The sequence below is a fragment of the Schistocerca piceifrons genome, chromosome 7 (genome assembly GCF_021461385.2).
Source record: "Schistocerca piceifrons isolate TAMUIC-IGC-003096 chromosome 7, iqSchPice1.1, whole genome shotgun sequence".
Lineage (NCBI taxonomy): Eukaryota > Metazoa > Arthropoda > Insecta > Orthoptera > Acrididae > Schistocerca > Schistocerca piceifrons.
The window spans coordinates 21,135,885-21,156,288 of record NC_060144.1 but is presented as its reverse complement, the minus strand read 5'-3'; the positions used below and the strand labels follow the sequence as shown (position 1 = coordinate 21,156,288).

The 20,404-nt window shown below is 42.1% G+C and overlaps 1 protein-coding gene across 1 annotated transcript in view; it reads right to left on the bottom strand.

Moving 5' to 3' along the window:
- The window catches only part of LOC124805390 (myrosinase 1-like), a 121,838-nt gene that overhangs the window by 77,400 nt on the left and 24,034 nt on the right, over nucleotides 1–20,404 (bottom strand). Inside the window, exons 6-10 of the mRNA XM_047265952.1 lie at nucleotides 19,143–19,237; nucleotides 18,162–18,309; nucleotides 9,298–9,413; nucleotides 1,265–1,399; nucleotides 1,066–1,172 (exon numbers count right to left, since the gene is read on the bottom strand). Coding sequence (XP_047121908.1) covers nucleotides 1,066–1,172; nucleotides 1,265–1,399; nucleotides 9,298–9,413; nucleotides 18,162–18,309; nucleotides 19,143–19,237 — 601 coding nt within the window. The remainder of the gene's footprint in view (nucleotides 1–1,065; nucleotides 1,173–1,264; nucleotides 1,400–9,297; nucleotides 9,414–18,161; nucleotides 18,310–19,142; nucleotides 19,238–20,404) is intronic.

Below are 20,404 nucleotides of genomic sequence, written 5' to 3'. Positions count from 1 at the left end.
AAGTTTGAATGAAGAAAAGAATGCTTGTGACTTTTCCGATAGTATCCACGCTAATTATTCATAAGGTGGACTGCAGTGGCTGGAAGTTACATGTTTGTGGTAAGCATTCACTGTTACACAGAGTTGGTTTAATTTGAGAACCATGTGTTGTAGGAGTATTGATGGTGAACACAGTATACCATTCATGCGTGATAAGTCGAACGTGACTTATTAGGTGATTTATTATTGGCAGTTCGATAATACTGGATATCGGCAGGAGGAGAGTCATATTAAAACAGGTAAGATCATTCATTCACAAGGACAAAATGAACGGAGAAAATCCTGAACTCTAGGGTACTCCTGAGAGCGGATTGTCCAACGAGAACAGGAGGCAAGTGGTAATAACAAAGACTATGTAGCACGAAGAGGGAAAATAAACGAGGCAAGGAATGTACCCAAAGAGACCCCTCAGAGCACATTCGTACTTTGACAATCCACAATCGATTTTTTGATGTTTCTTTCTGTGCTTCTGGTTGTACCTCCGAAGTCAGTGTTTGAGAAACTCGTTTCTGTCGTTTTCAAAATTAGGATAATAAAATCATCGGTGCCAGATACCTCACTGAAATCAAGGAGATAAATTACTCTCTCCCGTCAATCTGTGGGATGTTTGAACTCATGAGCCACTTTGATCAATTTATCTGCTATCCTAATAGCTTTCTAGAAGCCTGATTGACATTTATCGTAGATGTGATAAATCTTCAGATATTCCAGTAGGCGTTCATGAGTAATATGATATAAAACTTTTAATAATTAGGATAATAATTTCCGGTTATTATTAGTCTGCTTACGTTGAATCAGGTTTTGCTTCCAGTCAAAACGAAGTGTTATGGCTAACGAAAACTAAACTGAAGTTCTCTTTAATAAATGGCATAATAAATTCGGCGACGGTTTTAATAACTTGTATGTTTGTGTCATCAATACTTAAAACTTCAGAACACATTTCCATGATCAGTTAATGGCTTTATCGATTTTTCAGCCTTGATCAAGAGGAAACGAAAAGAAACTTGAACGTGCACAAGGACTTACGTAAATCCGTCCGTCCACTCGAGGTCGTCCATGAGACTCCAGCAGGTGTAGCCAATCACAGGAACACCGTCAACGTGGATAGCTTGTAGAAGAGCCGTCAGGTACGACTGTAATGAATATTTAAAACCATTAAGGAGTTCATTTTAAGGAAGTAAACTACTAATGTTTACTGTTTCCGAAGGTAAAAATCGTAACTCACCGTAAAGTACTCGATTCTGTCGGTGTCATTAAGACCACCAGTATTTGACAATCCGTTTTCTGTCACAAAGATTGGATAACCAGGGTATTCCTTAACGAGCCAGTTCAGTAAGTCGCGGAATCCCGAAGGATAGTACTGGAACACGAGAAAATGAAGGCACATTTAGCATTATATGAAAAATGTTTTTCAACAATTGGACATCACAAGAAACCATGTTTGCAAACCAGTTACTGGAATGTAGAAAACATCACAGAATGCGCAGTGTGAAATTTCTCTTCCTCATTCCCGTGACATCATACGTCCTTTTAATGAAACAGGTATCCACAGGGGAACGTTAAAAGTAATCAACCAGATAATCTGCCCAAGCACGGCTAAATGAAAGACATCCCCATCACTGTTTTTCCACTTCATTTTATAATGTCACAACTATCAGGCATCCATCATCGTCTTATCTCTATGATTACAATTTTTTTTTCCAAAACATTAATGTATCGTTATTTTAATTAATGTCTTAGTCAGAAGCAACAATATGAAACGAGTATTTCCCACCGTTTCGTTTTCCAAGGGGTTTGAGGGCGGGGTTGGGGGAGGGGAGAGGGTAGGATGTACACCAGTGTTCATAAATACCTCCAGGATTTCAGACGAAGACTATACAAAAACTACATTCCGAGAAGAGACACACATTAGAGGACAGACCATTTCTCCAGGATTGTAGCTCACGCTAAAGGTGCTCAATATTCGTTTCGTTTGTGATATGGCAAGCGTCAAATCGTGGGTGCAAGTCGTTAAGACGATGCGTCCGGGAAGGCACAAAGGCCCGCTTTGCGAATCTGGTAACTGGGTTGCCTATCTGCAGATGCAGAGTAATTCGGTGTGACAATACGGTGACGAGGGTTAACGATGAAACTTGAGGACAGAACAAGCTACATGTGCACTCTGTAATTATAGAAATTCTACTAACCACTGGCAGGCTTTCCTCTACCTGTGGGACATCCATAAATAGCAATGACATGCAACAAATTACAGTTGGCTTTCTGATAATCTATCGTGCGACACATACGTCCTGGCGGTAGTCAAAGGGTTAATCTGCCCAATCGGTTTACCAGCGTAGTTCGTTATAATCCAGTGTTGTAAATTGCTTTGTTAAATTTTATTTCCTGAGCTATAAAAGTTCAGTTATTTTTTCTTTTGTTACATCTTCGTTGTCAGGAGGTCTGATTATTTACATAGTTCGTATCTAATAATCTTAATTTTTAAACTTGAGTCTCTTGTCCTTTAATGCCCATTGTCTGTTTTTAAGTAATACTTTTGGAAACTATTGTTGAAAGAAATACTAGCAGAAGATAGGAAAGAAGAAAGAAAGATTAGATTTTAACGTCCTGTCGACAGTGCGGTCATAAAAGATGGAGAACATCACGAAACGATGGGGAAGCAAATCTGCCATGCCCTTTTCAAAGGAACCCTACCAATATTTGACTGAAACAATTTAGGGAAATCAAGGAGATCCTAAATCTGGGTGACAGGAGAGGGATTTGAACCGAATGCGATCGTGGCTGTAGCGATGAACCTGGACATGCCATTAACGTATAGCATACGAAAGCCATTGTAAAGATAGCCATAGCCATTGGTCGAACATGGACTTTGCTGACGAATATTCTAATGAGTTGTCGAGCGACTAGCGCATTATACACTGAGGAGCCAATGAAACTGGTACACCTGCCTAATATCGTGTAGGGCCACCGGGAACGCGTAGAAGTGCCGTGACACGACGTGGGATGAACTCGACCAATGTCTGAAGTAGTGCTGGAGGAAATTGCACAGATGTCCATAAATCCGTAAGAGTATGAGGGGGTGGAGATCTCTTCTGAACAGCACATTGTGAGGCATTCCAGATATGCTCAGTAATGTCCATGTGTAGGGACACAACAATGTTTAAACTCAGAAGAGTGTTGCTGGAGCCACTCTGTAGCAATTCTGAACGTTTGGGTGTTGCATTGCCCTGCTTAAATTGCCCAAGTCCCTCGGAATTCACAATGGACATGAATGGATGGAGGTCATCAGACAGGATGGTTACGTACGTGTCACCTGTCAGGGTCGTATCTAGACGTATCAGAGGTCCCATATCACTCCAACTGCACACGCCCCACACCGTTACATAGCCTCCACCAGCTTGAACAGTCCCCTTCTGACATTCAAGGCCCAAGGATTAATGAGGTTGCCTCCATACCCACACACGTTCATCCGCTCGTTCAAATTTGTAACGAGACTCGTCAGACCAGGCGACATGATTCCAGTAATTAACAATCCAATGTCTGTGTTGATGGGCCCAGACGAGGCGAAAAGCTTTGTGTCGTGCAGTCATCAAGGGAGCAAGAGGCTGCGAAAGCCAATATGAATGATGTTTCGTTGAATGGTTGATGGCTCAGCATTGAAATCTGCAGCAGTTTGAGGAAGGGTTGTACTCCTGTCACGTTGAACGATTCTCTTCAGTCGTCGTTGGTCCCATTCTTGCTGGATCTTTTTCCGGTCGCAGCGATGTCGGAGATTTGACGTTTTCCCGGATTCCTGATATTCACGGTACACTCGCGAAATGATCGTATGGGAAAATCCCCACTTCATCGCTACCTCGAGCGCCGTTTATAACACCACGCTCAAACTCACTTAAATGTTGATATTCTACCATTGCAGCAGCAGTAACCGATCTAACAATTGCGCCAGACACTTATCTTCTTATATAGGCGCTGCCGAACGCAGCGCCGTATTCTGCCTGTGTAGATATCTCTGTATTTGAATAAGCAAGCCTATACCAGTTTCTTTGGGGCTTCAGTGTGGATACACCTACTTGATGATTTTGGTACGTGATTCTAATAAGAATGCTGGAATGTTCATCAGGGAACCATTCGGAATTTATATGAAGGAGTGTCTCGTTGCTTCTCCGTTATCCAATGAGGGTGATATCTGTCCCCCTCCAGATCTACAACTTTACACGGCCTTCACATTCTGCGTCTGGCTTTATCGGAAAGGCCACTGGATGCTTCAAATTTTTCCACAGGTGTGATATCAGACAGGTGCTTGTGTACGTAATGCTCATAGCCTCACTACAAGCACCCCCATCTTCATCACCATCCCCGGCCGCTTGACTCACACTCTAGACCTTTTCATATATTAATAACAGCCGCTCTATTTCACCACGTGCATCAGCCTCTACTAGTGAACTGCTCGGTGTGAAACTTGTTGGATTTATCAACACCGTACAATGGAGGCTTTCATGAGCGGTTGTCTTTGTTGTTGGTGCAGTCTTATGGGTTGTATGATCGTCGTCCATGAAACTTTTTCGCTCCACACTATTTGTACAGAGCTACGTTGAACATCATCAGAGGTACTCCTGGTTCTCCTGAGTCTTGGCGACTGGCCAGTCGGCCAATGGAGAGCTATATGAATATCACGCGAAGGAGCTGCGGTAAAGATTTACACATGATAGGCAAAGATAATCCTAGTCAAACATAAAACTTAATTATGGAACTTTGGACTGACAAAGATAAAACTTATCAATAGATACTGGAGATCCGCTGTCCATACATCACTAAGTTTCATGGCTTCTTCCTTTCTGTGAAATCTGAGTTGTCGCCGTGTTTGTATACAGGGTGTAATGGATGTAAGTGCAGACTTTTTATTGCTCACTGAGCACTCGGTATTGAAAAACATTACATCGGTATTTATTTTATTTGCAGACTAATAAGTATAGCTATGTTTTAGGCTGGTTAGTACCTCCAAGTATATGTGGCAAGAAGACCATTAACGCATATTTTCCCCTGGGCAGCAGAAGAGATGTTGGACGCGTGGATGCACAGTTGTTAGTCTTTAGTATGTACTGACGGCTGTAGTCCATTTAATGATGCGATTTCGACGGTGCAGAAAAGATCGGGTCGTAGAGTTTGTGACGTGTTTGTGGGAAGACTGTCCGGTGCAGAGAAAAAATAACCAGCAAAATAATGTGAGTACATATTAAAGCATATAAAAATATCTGCACTTATATCCGTTGCGCCCTGTTTTTAGAGGGCTTCTGTACACGTGGTGTGCGGAAATTCCCCTTACAGACTTCTAGGACTTTTGAAGGGAAGTGCGTACATAGTATTTCTCATATGAACCATTGACCGGAAACGTCATCCAGCGACGCTACAGAGCGTCAGGCGCGGCGCTTGAAATGTATGTATGTGTACAAGGGGTATTTCCGTGATGATGTTACAAGCTTTGCAGTATCAGGGAGAAGTATATATGTATCACTTTGAGTTATGAGTCCCTACAGCGAAAACGAATGAGTCGACAACTATAAGCGGAAACCGTACTGATACCTCTGACAGTGGAATATATGTACCGGTGTTGTTGTTGCCAAGACTGTAGGATAGGCAACTTCCAGAGGGGTCAGTAGGGATCAAAACAAGAAAAAATGTGCAGTAAACATGGGCTCTGAAATGCATTCGTTGAGAGCTGTGAGCATTTGTTCTATAGAGGAGATGTGTTACGCTCTAGCGAAGATGAACAAGTGCTCATGGCTTCTCAGCTGTGCATCTTAGAGCCCTTGTTTAACGGACATTTTCTCTTGTTTTGGTCCATACTACCACCTCTGGAAGTTCCCTACCCTACAGTCTTAGTAACAAAAACACCGGTACATATATTCCACTGTCAGAGATATCAGTACGATTTTCGCTTGTAGTTGTCGACTCATTCGTTTTCGGTACAGGGACCCATAACTCAAATTGATACATTCATCCGTCTACATCATCCTTATAAGTCTTAACATCATCACGGAATCACCCTTTATATACATACGTTTACAGGCGCCGGTGCTTATAAATTTGACGCTCCGTAGCGTAGTTGGATAACGTGTCCGACATGGGTTCCTATTCTAAATACGAGGGTCACTCCAAAAGAAATGCACACTACTTTTGTAAAAATACTGTTTTCATTCCGCATGTGTGAAAGTTTTACAGTGTGTAGATACATCATTCCTGCTTGTGATGTTTTTCGATTCCGAAGGACTCTTGCTTGTGGACATCATGCCAAGTGGAACCACCATAAATTCTGATGCATATGTGATGACACTGTAGAAACTTCAAGCTCGACTGAGTCATTTTCGACCAAATCGGCAAAAGTAGGATGTTTTGCTGTTGCACAACAATGCACGGCCACATATCAGTCAAAAAACCATGGAAGCGATCACAAAACTGGGATGGACAACACTGAAACACCCGCCTTATAGTCCTGACCTGGCTCCATGTGACTATCATCTCTTTGGGAAACAGAAAGACTCTCTTCATGCAACAAGGTTTGAAGATGATGACTTCCTTGTGCACGCTGCCAAACAGTCGCTCCAACAAATTGGTCCAGAATTTTACCGTGTGGATATACAGGCGCTGGTTCCAAGATGGCGTAAGGCAGTTGAGAGGGATGGAAATTATGTGGAAAAATGAAAATATTGTTCCTAAAGGATGTATCTACACACTGTAAAACTTTCAAACATGTAGAATAATGGATTTAAAAAAAAGTAGTGTGCATTTCTTTTGGAGTGACCCTCTTATTACGTACTCAGTTTCTTCTACAAGTCCTAGAAGTTTGTAACGGGAGTTTATGAACACCTTGTATAACTGTCGATTATAGTTCGTCAATGTAGATAAAATTTTGTCTCGGAAAATTTACCATCATGGTTTCCAGCCTGAAGAGCGTGTTCTGCTACAGCTGATCTTTCTCCTTTCCCTAGTAGACAAAAACTTTTGTTTTACTTCAAAGGCATATTTACACTTCTCTTTTTAATTCCAATGCTGACTCATCACACTTACAAGTAATTTTGCATGCCCCACATACCGACAAGGAAGAACGTTTATCCTTTCCCAATCTGATGGCTTGACCTGACATCTGATGTTACATTTCTGTAAAATCTTACCGGTCTGATAGGTTATTTTCTTTCAATAAAATAGATAAAAACTGTGAGCTTCATGCACTGGTTTTCATCGTTTTCCTCTGGCGTAATGTTATTTGGTTGGAGCGCTTTAATTACTTCTTTTTGAACAGCCATTTTTCTGAAATTTTGTTCACCGTATCGTCGGGAGTGAAGCGTGGATCGATGGAAATGATGACTCATAGGCTACAGATTGACGCTCGTATTTGGATTCACTGTCATGCAGGAGAACGGCTATTCTAAAGACACAGCGCCCTACTAACGTAGGCCGATTTCGGTAGTACACACATCAAAAAAAAGTTTTGCATCACCTCGGTTCCGAGAGTTCCGAAACCTGTACAGAAAATTGGAATAGAGATCAACATAACCATCATTTCCGCCATATTTTTTGCTCATGAAAACCACACATTGCATATTGTACCACCATACAGCGAGATCTTCAGAGGTGGTGGTCCAGATTGCTGTACACACCGGCACCTCTAATACCCAGTAGCACGTCCTCTTGCATTGATGCATGTCTGTATTCGTCGTGGCATACTATCCACAAGTTCATCAAGGCACTGTTGGTCCAGATTGACCCACTCCTCAACGTCGATCCGACGTAGATCCCTCAGAGTGGTTGGTGGGTCAAGTCGTCCATAAACAGGCCTTTTCAATGCATCCCAGGCATTTTTGATAGGGTTCATGTCTGGAGAACGTGCTGGCCACTCTAGTCGAGCGATGTTGTTATCCTGAAGGAAGTCATTCACAAGATGTGCACGATGGGGGCGCGAATTGTCGTCCATGAACACGAATGCCTCGCTAATATGCTGCTGATATGGTTGCACTATCGGTCGGAGGATGGCATTCACGTATCGTACAGCCGTTACGGTGCCTTCCACGAGGCATGTCAACAACAGTTCCTGTCTCTCTGTATCTCCTCCATGTATTGACCGTCTAGGCATGGTTGAACTACAGACAACACGAGCCGCGTACCATCTTCCTGGTGGAATGACTAGAACCGACCGACTATCGGACCCCCTCAGTCTAATAGGCGCTGCTCATTCAAGGATGTTTACATCTTTGGGCGGGTTTAGTGACAATTCTGAACAGTCAAAGGGACTGTGTCTGTGATACAACATCCACAGTCAACGTCTATCTCCAGGAGTTCTGGGAACCAGGGTGATGTATAACTTTTCTTGATGTGTGTATTATGATATGGAGAGCACCAGCCAGGGCTTCAAATCGATATGTCGTAGTAAGCGAAAGCATTGTCACTGACCGAGCGAGGCGGCGCAGTGGTTAGCACACTGGACTCGCATTCGGGAGGACGACGGTTCAATCCCGTCTCCGGCCAACCTGATTTAGGTTTTCCGTGTTTTCCCTAAATCGCTTCAGGCAAATGCCGGGATGGTTCCTTTGAAAGGGCACGGCCGATTTCATTCCCCATCCTTCCCTCACCCGAGCTTGCGCTCCGTCTCTAATGACCTCGTTGTCGACGGGACGTTAAACACTAGTCTCCTCCTCCTCCTCCATTGTCACTGCTGCAAACTACCTGAACATTACTGCGGACAATCTGCATCCCTTCACGTTTGATGTCTTCCCCCAACGGCGACGGCATCTTCCAGTAAGATAACTGTCCATATCATGAGGCCAGAACAGTGTTTCAGTGCTTCGAGGAGCAAGACAGTCAACACACGTCGATAACTTGGCCGTCTAATTCGTCTGATCGAAATGGAGGACGCCTGCGACGTTTTCTGACGCCAGCTTTGCGCCCACAAACCGTAGTTCACGATATTTCCGTGATTTGTACGTAGACGTCCAAGGACCAGTCGAAAGCAGGCGACCCAGAACCACTGTTGTTTTGTGTTCCGAAGGTGGTCCCACGCACTATTGAGAACGTGGTCATAATATGTTGTCTGTTCAGCGTCTGTACTGTTCCGTAGATGTGACGTCGTAACATATCGACGACAGGTGTTAAGACGAAATTTCAGTACGTAACATATTTCAACTGAGCCAACACCGAACACCACTTAAAATTACAAATCGCCCAAACCACGGCTGGAAACGCTGTGCCGGACTTCTACAGCTTACTTACCCCAATATTGACACTGACGACACCAGCGTCGTGCCATTTGGATGGAGAACTCCAAAAGTCGCTTGGTTTCACATAGCTCGTTAAATAATGATTCACTCCAAAAAAGTCAGATGCACCTGCAACAGAGTTTCATTTCTGATAGATGAACACATTTTCCGGACTTTTAAACATATCTACAAATAATAAAATCACTAACTGTGGTCTGCGTACTGTAAGACCTTCGGTACACAGACCATCAGATTATTTGACTTGTCGCTCTAACGAAGTAGGTGAGTGTCAGCAATATGTCTCGTGGTCTTATCGTGGCGTGTTTATCTTCTGCCGTTAGGTCAGACGATAGAAATGCCACTTGCACGCTTAGAGTAGCAGACTGATGGTGACCAACTTTAAACAGAACTTGATTAATTTTCCCACACATTTATTAAAATAATAACAACCATAAAAATTACTTAACTTGGTTCTGGACCCTATTTACAATTGACAATCTGAAGTTCCTTTGGTATTGGTACGTTAATCTTATTCTCACATATATCTCTGATACTTGACAAAAGTGTCTATACATTTATCTTCATGGCTATGTACAGGAATTTGGTAATCTTATTAGGCGCAGACTGAAACTTGACTACAGACTGGTACAGACTAATGCAGACTGGTACAGACTAATGCCGACTGACTAATCGGAGGTCTGTACACCCGTTATAATACCTCGCACATTCATGTATCACTGCGCGAGTGTGATCCATGAGGAGAAAAGGTTCTACGTTAGCAGCAATCTCATTGGCTGCGTTACACATTAATACGCGGATCGGCGGAAGCAGAATTTGGTCCGTCTCTACGGCAGCGCCATCTCGTAGTGCAGAGACGGATGAGCACTGCGCCTGCGCTGTTGTGCTTAGCGGGGCGCGCTCTAGTGGGAAAATTGTGTACGTGCTGACTATGCGGAAGTATGTACACAACACTAACTTAATTCTGTAAATCATGCAAGCACTTTTGAAATGGCACTTTCAGCCCTCTTAAAACGAGGTAAGATAATAGTTTTAAGATATCCTGAAACTATGCTGAAAGTTTACCAAATCTACGAGGAACGCAGCTGTTACCTCATAAAATTACCGCAAAACTTTTCACCTCGTTTCGCGGTTGTTTTTGTGGCTGAGCTCTCACGTCATTCAATTGGTAGGCGAAATAAATTGTTAACAGTCTTAAATTATAAGTAAAACTGTGGATGGCAGTCACATTTTGGACTTGATTCTGTGTAAAACAACATGAGACAAATCACTTCTCAAAGTCTTAAAATGAATTTCAAGTGCTGCTTACAGAGACCCTACACTAAATCCTCTAACGTAATCCACCATTTTGAAAAGTAATTCCGTTCGACGCTTGCTAGAAGTATCCTCTAAATACCTTGAATCCTGAGAACTAGCAACCATTCAGCTGCTGCGAAGGTGCACAACTCTACCCTCTTCCGAATTATCGTTTGGAAATACCTCTCACGCCAAAATTCCGCCAGGTAATAAGCTGAAACATCACTTTGACCGCGCGCTCCGGGCTACACGCTAGCAGCTCCATGCGGTCAGAGTCCACGTTAGGAGGCCGGTGTTATGCTATGAAGGTGTGCCGCCGTCATGGACCCACGCCAGTTTGGACCTACACGTCGCGCTGAACGTATTCATATGTATGAAAGTGTCTCGTGAATAGTTACTGGGCAGTTTGAATATGGGTAGAATTTAACAACAGAATCTTCTACACCCAACGTTTAACTTCCCTAATGACAGTAAAGATAAAATGATATTAACAACAGCTCGTACAGAGCCATGTATATATTTTCCTCCTATGCTCCATTGATGAACGCAGTGGAATTAAAACTCAATACAGCTACACACAGCACTCTGTGAAATGGACCTGAGTAATTCGAGAGCCTTGTCGAACTTAATGCGCAGGAGGTTGACTTGTGGGACAGGGGTATTCCACGCGCTTGATGAAAGGCTGTTGCTCCAGTACACCCAAAAACCTAACGGTCGATTTCAGGCGGCTTTCCACACTTTTCTGAAGATTAACTGCACCTCCAAAACACGACACCGGAAGAGCTGTAATATGAAAGCACACTTCACAATATCAGTACATTTTCCAAAGTAGTGGTACACACATCGTCCCTATCTTAGGGTGACTGACGTTTGTGGCGCCACGAAGGGCGTCTGGCGAAAGATGTAATCCGAAAACAGTTTCCAGTTGCAGGAAATTCCAAACATCCGTCATTAGTGCATCTTCCCATAGGCTGAGTAAACGCCGAAGAAAACGAACGAGGGGCATGCCATAATTTAATAACACTTGCAGTGATTTGGACATCCTGATTTTGAACTGTTCCACATATAAAAATATGAAATGGTTCACACTGTCATGAAGCCTGCAGTTTTATTGTCAGTTATTAATGTTGTAAAATACAATAATTACGTTAACATCGCATTGCAAAGATAGGCAGCACTGAAAATGAAGTTGGGGGAAACAGTTGTACGTGGAGGATAGTGTACCAGGCAACTCGTGATGTTTTCTCGTCCATGTTTCAATCCACTGATTGATTTTAAACCAGTTAAAGAAATGCGCATTTGAAACAGCCAGAAGAAGCTTCCGACACTCTCTACTGTTTCTGCTGTTGTGAGACATGAGGTTGTGTTTCGTGCAACCTTTGCATAGGTAGTTTAAGTGTTGTATGATGTATTAGTGCTGTTCGGAAGATACTGTTAATTCTTTGTTTACAGAGTTTCATGGCGATTAAAATTCTGTACATTTCTGAAAGTAGTTGAATAACGCGTCGGCTGTTACACTGCATGTCGTCGACCGTGCACCATCTTGTACCTCGAAACAGAAGGTGCACTATCATGGAACATTTCTGCAAATGAAATGAGTCTTTCTAATGTCTTAACAATTTTTCCTGCCTTGAAAGTGGAAGTCTGTGCTGGCTGCCAATAGCTTCCGTTTCAAAATGTTGATAATAATTTTCCTCAATTTGATTTCTCCAAGTGATTATTGGTGCGTAACAGATTAATAATGCAAGACAGTACTGGGAAGATTTTCTCGGTTGCAACGCTTTTAAATTTAAATAGAATGTTTGTACTTAGGCATACGATCAAGTTGTACATTGAATCCGTTATTCACATTTAGACGAAACTTTACTCCAGGAGGTAAGTTTTGCAATTTCAGAAAAAAGCTATAGCTTACATAAATTGTATGCTATTATTTCAAAATGGAGTGGGAAAGGATATTTGGCTTCTACTACAAGATTAGCTAGAGACGAAGTGTGGAAGGTGTTCCAAGACACAACACTCTCAGTTACAGAATTCGTGGCGACAAATGCAGTTTCATGTTTCTGGAAGTAACAGTTCCATTCCTAGAGTTTGTTGTATTTATTTTCTATATTTATATTTCTCTCTTTACTACTAGTTTCCAGGTCTTAGACCCATTCTCAAACCATTCTTCTACATCAGACAAGCAGTCAAGGTGGAACCTGTCATGGTCACTGGGCACCAGTGGCATATAAAGGAGCTTGAATAAACAAGCTTTCTGCCCGTGGCTTCGCAGCATACAGACATACATATTTCACATATATATTTATGCTCATATATCATCTTCATCTTTATTGGTTTTCCCCTGAAAGTTCATTCGAATGCAGTGGAAAACTGCAGTGTAGGCTGAATATTGTTTAATCAAAAATCGTGGGCAATAGTTCAACTTTTTGGATGTGAAAATAGAATAAACACCACTTTTTAAACTCGAAATAGGATGCTGTAAGTATTTCATTTCTTTTCTTGACGTTCACTGACATTACTTCTATTTTTAAATTTTGATTATCTCAAGAGTGTGGATTTAAATGAAAAGTCGAGGAGTTTTGAAAGCAACCTTCATTTCAATTCACGAAGAATGTACCAAAACGGATGAGCTCATTGTGTTCTTGAATCATTCTTTGAAGGTTCAGTACTACACCTTACTTTACTCACGCTTCAGAATCATACCTTCGATCTGCCTCCAGTTTTTCCTCTCCCATGATGTATATTTTAACAGTTTCATTTTTCCATTTCTTAGGGGGAGAGGAGATTCAGCCCTGTGGCAAATCTGACGCGGTACTTTGAATGTCGTTGTGAATCCATTTTCTTCTACTACAAATAACGTTCCTAATGAAGGCATGTCAAAGGACGAAGTACGTGGCCTCATATTGTTCGATAGTAACGAAACACATATACAAAAAGTTTTCCGACTAATTTCAGGGTCGGAAGCGCATTCTCAAGTCCTGAATCTCTACTTGCATTTACAAAGGAATGATTGAGAATAGCATCGAAACTAGCACTGAAAGTGTTAAATACCACGGACACTGGCCGCTGTGGGCACAATAGGGTGTTTGACTGTTTCCCGGAAATCGTCTTAACTGGTTAGTTATTTATGTCATCGTACGTTCAGAACACGCTTATGCGATGCCTGTGACGTCACTCTCTAGTATTTCCGCTGCTTATTCGCAGTGATGCCTTGTTTTGGAATTTTGAGTTGGTAGTACCCCATTGAACAAATACATCTACAGTATAAAGCTCCTGAAAAAAACTGCTTTTGAGCGTTCCAAAGAACGAGAAGATAAGTAAAATTTGGTAGCAACTCGCTCATAAAGATCAAATGCTCAGTACGTGAGTTTATTTCTGTAAGCATCATTTTGATGTAAGTAGACACTCTGTATGAACACGGGCGCTGATGACCGCGCAGTTGGGCGCCCCACAAAGCAAAAATCATCAACATCATCATCATCTGTATGAACACATTATAGCCTGTAGCTTAATAAATAGCATGCTGAAAGTCTAATGCAATATTTTCAAGACCGATTCTCCTTCGGAGAAAGTTTGTTTTTCTTTTCCCCTCCTCTTCTCTTCACTGACGTCTTTTTAAGTTTACTTTATTCGTAATACAGTTATGTAGGAACTTTAAATTCTATATGACATTTCAGTAAAATTGTCATTTACTACATTTTACACCTGGTGAGTTTGAGATACATCACAAAGTTGGAGTTAAGAAACCGTATTTCGTGCGTGAGGTATCTCTCGTTCAGATGACTCTGGAACACCATTTAACATCTTCCGACCGCGTTATACTTCCCAAACAAGTCGTTGAAGACAGTAATTTGTCACTTACAACAGGTTTCATTTAACCTGTTGTAAAGTTGTGTGATTCTGTCAAAGAGAAAAATTGAACACTGCTTGGAACCGACGAGGAAATGTAATAAAAAAGTGAAAGTCGGTCCTGCTTAAGCAGCTTTAGATCGCAGTGTTTCAGCATCAATTACATATGCAGTAAAATAATGGATACTTCAAGGTTCTACTGCGTAAACTGCATATTTCGTAGAGCTAATTTTCCGGTGATTTAAATTAATGACACGGAGGAACAGAACATGGCAGTATGTAAGCCGACGGTGCTCTGCGGATCCCCACGAGTGTTAGGACGCTGTCAGAAAATTTGAAAACTGAGAAAAGAGGTACCTGGAAAACAGTAGTCGTTCTGGCAACAACTACAAATTTTAACTGCCAGAACTAGCCTCTGAATGAAAATGTTTCCAACGTGTCTTATTGAGCAGGCTTTCACAAGCAGCCTTGGAAAACCTTTAGCGTGGTCGGAACAAATAACACAGTTCCAGATTCCCGCACTTTTAACATAATTCTGCAACTTATTGCTGTGTCACAGTACTTCCTTACCAGTCACCATGCAATGCAGTTTTCATGTTTCTTATTTCCGGAACTTGATTATCTGGGTTGTTTAGAAGAACGAAGAGGGCATAAACGCATCAACTTTCCGAAGGATTCCGCAGTCAGTCTTCACAAAATTCCTTTCCACTTTTACTTAGAAGTTGGAAACGCATTTTCCATCACTAAATAACTACACCGTTTGCAAAAATGTACAAAAAAAAAACACTAGAAACTTCCATACGGTGCATGTTCCAAGGAACATTGCATCATAATTCGGAGTAACACAGGTGAATAAGCAGCGGAAGTACTAGACAGTGACGTCAGCGGCATCACATAAACGTGTTCTGAACATACGATGACATAATTAACCAGTTAAGACGATTTCCAGGAAACAGTCACGTATCGTAATTACCTGCCGACACTGAGCAAGTGACTTTCAAGTAAAATGTCGCCCCTGTACAGGAGTACACATAATGGACGTACGAGTACAGGTTGTAGATGTGTGGTTGACGACATACCGAAGTTTGGGTCTGACCGTGAGTCGTGCTCAGGTAGCCCGAGGGTTGGTCGACCGCTTGGCGATAAGTGGGAAATATCGGCTCAAATTTTCATTGAAGTCATCCCATTATGCAGCTGACGGTTGTTCATATTCGCAGCTGCGAAGACATTTCATGTACATGTGTACCAGTAACTACGGCTAACACTCTCGTAACACAAATAGAGCTTCGTGTTACTCCTGGCGTGTGACGTCACCAGAGCTTCAGCAATAACAGTGCGTTTTCGATCATGCGACCAAGTCTTGGAATTTAATGACTTTTGGACTTTAATTACAAAGTAACAACAATCCGAACCATATTTTTAATATAGGGAAATAGCCTTTAGTGCTACAGGGGATATTCACCTGATCTTCCGTGGTACTCGTAGCAGTAATCGAAGGGACCATGACAGATGTGAACTACATGATCATTATTGTGGATCACCTTCATCGCTTCGTGCCTGATGTCTCCACAGGGGGCGCCAGCCTCTTGCAGCAGGATAAATGTTACAGACAAGCAGCCAGAATCATGCTCATCTGGTTTTGAGGAGCATGATAGTGAACTGGTAGTCTTGACCAACAAATTCACCTAGTCTGAACCTCGTGGAACACTTCTGGGGCGCTATTGGGCGCCAGCTCTGTACCTACGAGCCAGCAGGTATCATGCCACCTCTGCTTCCACATACCTCCAGAAAACTTTGGAGAACTTTTACAATCCATGCCGCACAGGACGCCGGCCGCGGTGGCCTTGCGGTTCTAGGCGCTGCAGTCCGCAACCGCGAGACTGCTACGGTCGCAGGTTCGAATCCTGCCTCGGGCATGGATGTGTGTGATGTCCTTAGGTTAGTTAAGTTTAAGTAGTTCTAAGTCTAGGGGACTGATTACCTAAGAAGTTAAGTCCCATAGTGTTCAGAGCCATTTGAACCGCACAGGACTGCTGCTGTGAGGTACGTTGCAAAGGCGGTCCAAACGCTGTTAGACGAGTTCATCAGTGTATGTTTTACATTCAGTCCAGTGACGTGCTTTTATTTTTTGATACTTTAGGTCATACTACAGTCAATTAATGTGGAACACTGTCGTTGAGAACAACTCATACTGAGAAAGCATAGCTATTGATTCCAAAGAGACAGATGGAGAAGAAGAAAAAGAAGAAGAAGAAAAAGAAGAAGAGGTTGAAGAAGAAGAATAAACAAATCAATGAGGATCTGCAGAAAATAAATGCGTAGTGTAATGACTAGCAGTTATCTCTCAATATTATTAAGTGTGACCTAATGCGTATAACAAAGCGAAAATCCCCATTAATGTACGAGTACAAAATAAATGCCCAGTCTTTGGAAGCGGTAACGTCCGTCAAGAATCTGGGTGTGACTGTTCGAAATGATCTCAAATGGAACGATCAGATTACACAAGTAACGGGTAAGGCAAACTCTAGATTGCGGTTTATTGGTAGAATCCTGAAGCGATGCAGTCCTTCAACGAAGGAAATTGCATACAATACGTTGGTTCGTCCAGTCTTATTGTTCGCCTGTATGGGAACCTTACCAGTTGGGTCTGATTTAAGAGATTGAGAAGGTCCAAAGAAGAGCGGCAAGATTCGTGACTGGTACATTTAGACATCGCGAGAGCGCTGCAAATCTCACAGAAAGTGTGGTGTCACCGCCAGACACCACACTTCCATGGTGGTAGCCTTTAAATCGGCCGCGGTCCGTTAGTATACGTCGGACCTGAGTGTCGTCACTATCAGTGATTGCAGACCGAGCGCCGCCACACGGCAGGTCTAGTCTAGAGACTCCCTAGCACTCGCCCCAGTTGTACAGCCAACTTTGCTAGCGATGGTTCACTGTCTACATATGCTCTCATTTGCCGAGACGACAGTTTAGCATAGCCATCAGCTACGTCATTTGCTACGACCCAGCAAGGCGCCATATTCAGTTACTATTCTTAACAGATAATATTGTGAATCATGTGCCGTCAAGCGCGACGTTCATCATTAATGGATTAAAGTTAAGTATCAAAGTAATTACGTCCGCTTTCTGAATTCTAATTCCTTGTCTTGTTCCAGACCTCACGTCAGTATAGTCCTTCCCTCCTCACGCCAGCTGGCGTGAGCTAAAACGCGTGCATTTCGGCCTCCTCTAGCAACACGGTGTTGGCTCTTCTGCCAACACAACAGGAAGTTTGAAGTGGGACACACTTGCAGATAGACGACGCGTTAAACGGAAGAGGCTGCTCACTAAATTCCAAAACCCCGATCTTCGCCAAGGATGTAGAGCATATATTATTACCTCTAACTTTCAAACCGCGCAATGATCACCATTCAAAGATAAGGGAAAATAGCGCTCGTACTCAGGAGTTCGGACAGTTGTTTTTCCCTCGAGCGATCCGTGAGTGGAACAGAGGGGAGGAAATATGACTTTGGCGTGAATAGTACCCTCCACCACACACCGCTTGGTGGCTAGCGGAGTATATATGTAGATATAGAAGAAGGTGCAAACTTAGAGCAACTACACGCAAAAAGTAATCTCATTAAATTTTATGTTCTGTGGAAGAAATCACAGCATGAGTTGTTCTACATTCCGCTTTAAAGGAAATGACGCTGCTAATGGGTGCATATTTACCTCTGAGGTACTCAATCTCTTCCTGAGTGAAAGTTGGCAACCGTGAGCGGGGACGCCCCTCTGCTGCGCTGTTAGCGTCTACCCTCTGACGCACCACCGCCGGGTAATCCCCCTCCTGGCTGAAGATAGGGTGTGCGTAGTGACCAACCTGGTCAATATCAAGACAAACGGTTGTCACTACCAGCGCACTTTCCTCAAACGTATCATTGATGCACATAATAAAACGTAGATAGACTACATGACTGATGAACTTATAATCTCGCAGTAGCTATACAGTTTTTAAATGTATATAGAAGTTTTATAAACTTATTACACGTCATAGATACTATTTCAGTCATAGCAAAAAGTTCTATATGAAAAATGAAAAGATATACTAATGCTAGGAGCTGTATACGTGTTACTCCTCTCCTTGGCTGACATCTTCAATGTTCTCAAGAGTCCAGTACAGACTTTATTCTGAGTTTGTGTGTTTTTGTCACGTTGGGTTGGATCCTACCACTGTCGACTGGAGTTTTTTTTTTAAAAAGAATCATAAATTAACTTAAAATTTAATATTAAGAAATATGATGACTAGCCTGTTCAAAATCCTTCTACAAAATTACTCCATTACTGCGCAAAAGGATACCGGCACCTCTCGGAATTGTACTATTTTTGATATATTTGTAAGCTATTGAAGTAGGCCAGTACCCGACATATGAAATAGTCTGCAGAATCTGAGGCGCCCACATGAACGTCATTGTAAAGGTTCACTTATTGTTGCTGAACAATAGCTTGTAGTCGCTATAAATTTTCTTTAAAGTATTATTCATCTGGGATTACTCTGCTCCGTTTCCACTCTTCTTGGTTCGGATTGGAAAAGATGTTATTCACGAGAAATGCAGCCCTCACAAAAAGTTTCAGTTTTTCAGAAATCATGCATTTATATTTAGATATGAGGGTTCAAGTTTTTTTTCCCAGGAGCGATCACACTACCATACTTACATCAAACTGATACTTCCTCTCAGCTGCTTCCAAGTCTTCACTGGAGTTTGAGACTGGTTTTCTTCCCGTTATACTTAACGTAATTCCTACGGTGCCTGAAACAGATTTCCACTTAGTAAAATAATGAAATACAGTACTTGTACTTAGCATGAAGGAAGTTATACATTATTTAGAAGTGCACGAATGTAAAGTGCATTATTCCATTATCATATTGATGAAGCTCATCGTAGTGTAGTGAAGAAAGTTTGCAAGTATCGTACCATTAATTACAAAAAATGTGGATTAAGTTGCCAAAATAAACTAGTGGCAGTTGTAGGTTTACTAAATAGCAGCTACTACAAGCTATCAATAACCTGTCAAACGCATGCACTGTAAGACAGCAACACAAATTACTTCTAAGTGGAACAACTGTTCAACGTGGAACTCTATGGAGATGATACAAGAGAGGTTTGCAGCCGCAGCAACCAGCTTTCGTCAAACAAGAAAGTGATAATGACAAATGAAAGTAATAAGTTTGATATTCTGAGTATTTTAGAAGGTCAAGTTAATATAGCAATACTATGACTGCAATGTGAAGGGATTTTCTTCATTGTTTTCATTAGTCCAAAATTCACTATACATTGAATTTGAGCGTACTTACAGTAAAATGGTTTCGTATATGGTTCTCCAAAAAAACGGTTAAAGTATCAAAATATTACATTCTCTAGTTATTTGATGGTTGCTGAATGAAAAAAATTAATATTGCAAAATTTGCAGCCTTTCGTAGTTTATATACAAATACAGTTAAACGTAAGGAGTAAGCTTATTGCGGAGTGCTAATTTTTCTTAAGTATGACACTGATATTTTCCTCTTTGGCCAAACTGAAGGAACGGCATTTGACAGACATGTCTCCAACTGGCTGTTGTAGCCAGTTCTCCATCAGCGACAGCACAACCCTGGCACCCGCTTACAGCCACCGCCAACCACGTAGCTCTACTGAGTCGCTCCTGGATTGCTGTTTTCAGTTAGAGTTTTACTGGCCTTCTTAATACATGTCGATAAAACGAGTATCCGACTAGACTAATTTGGGAGCGCCCGATCTAGCGGGCACGTAAAATTGCGGTTTAAAAATAATTTTTTTTGTAATGGGAAACAAACTGACGCTTTCCGTCGACAAAGGGCACCGTATTAAAGACGAGACGAGCAGCAATTGTTTGGACTGACTCCAACTACACAATGCAAAAACGAAATTGAGAAAATTTGCAAGACGACCCTTGGTAGA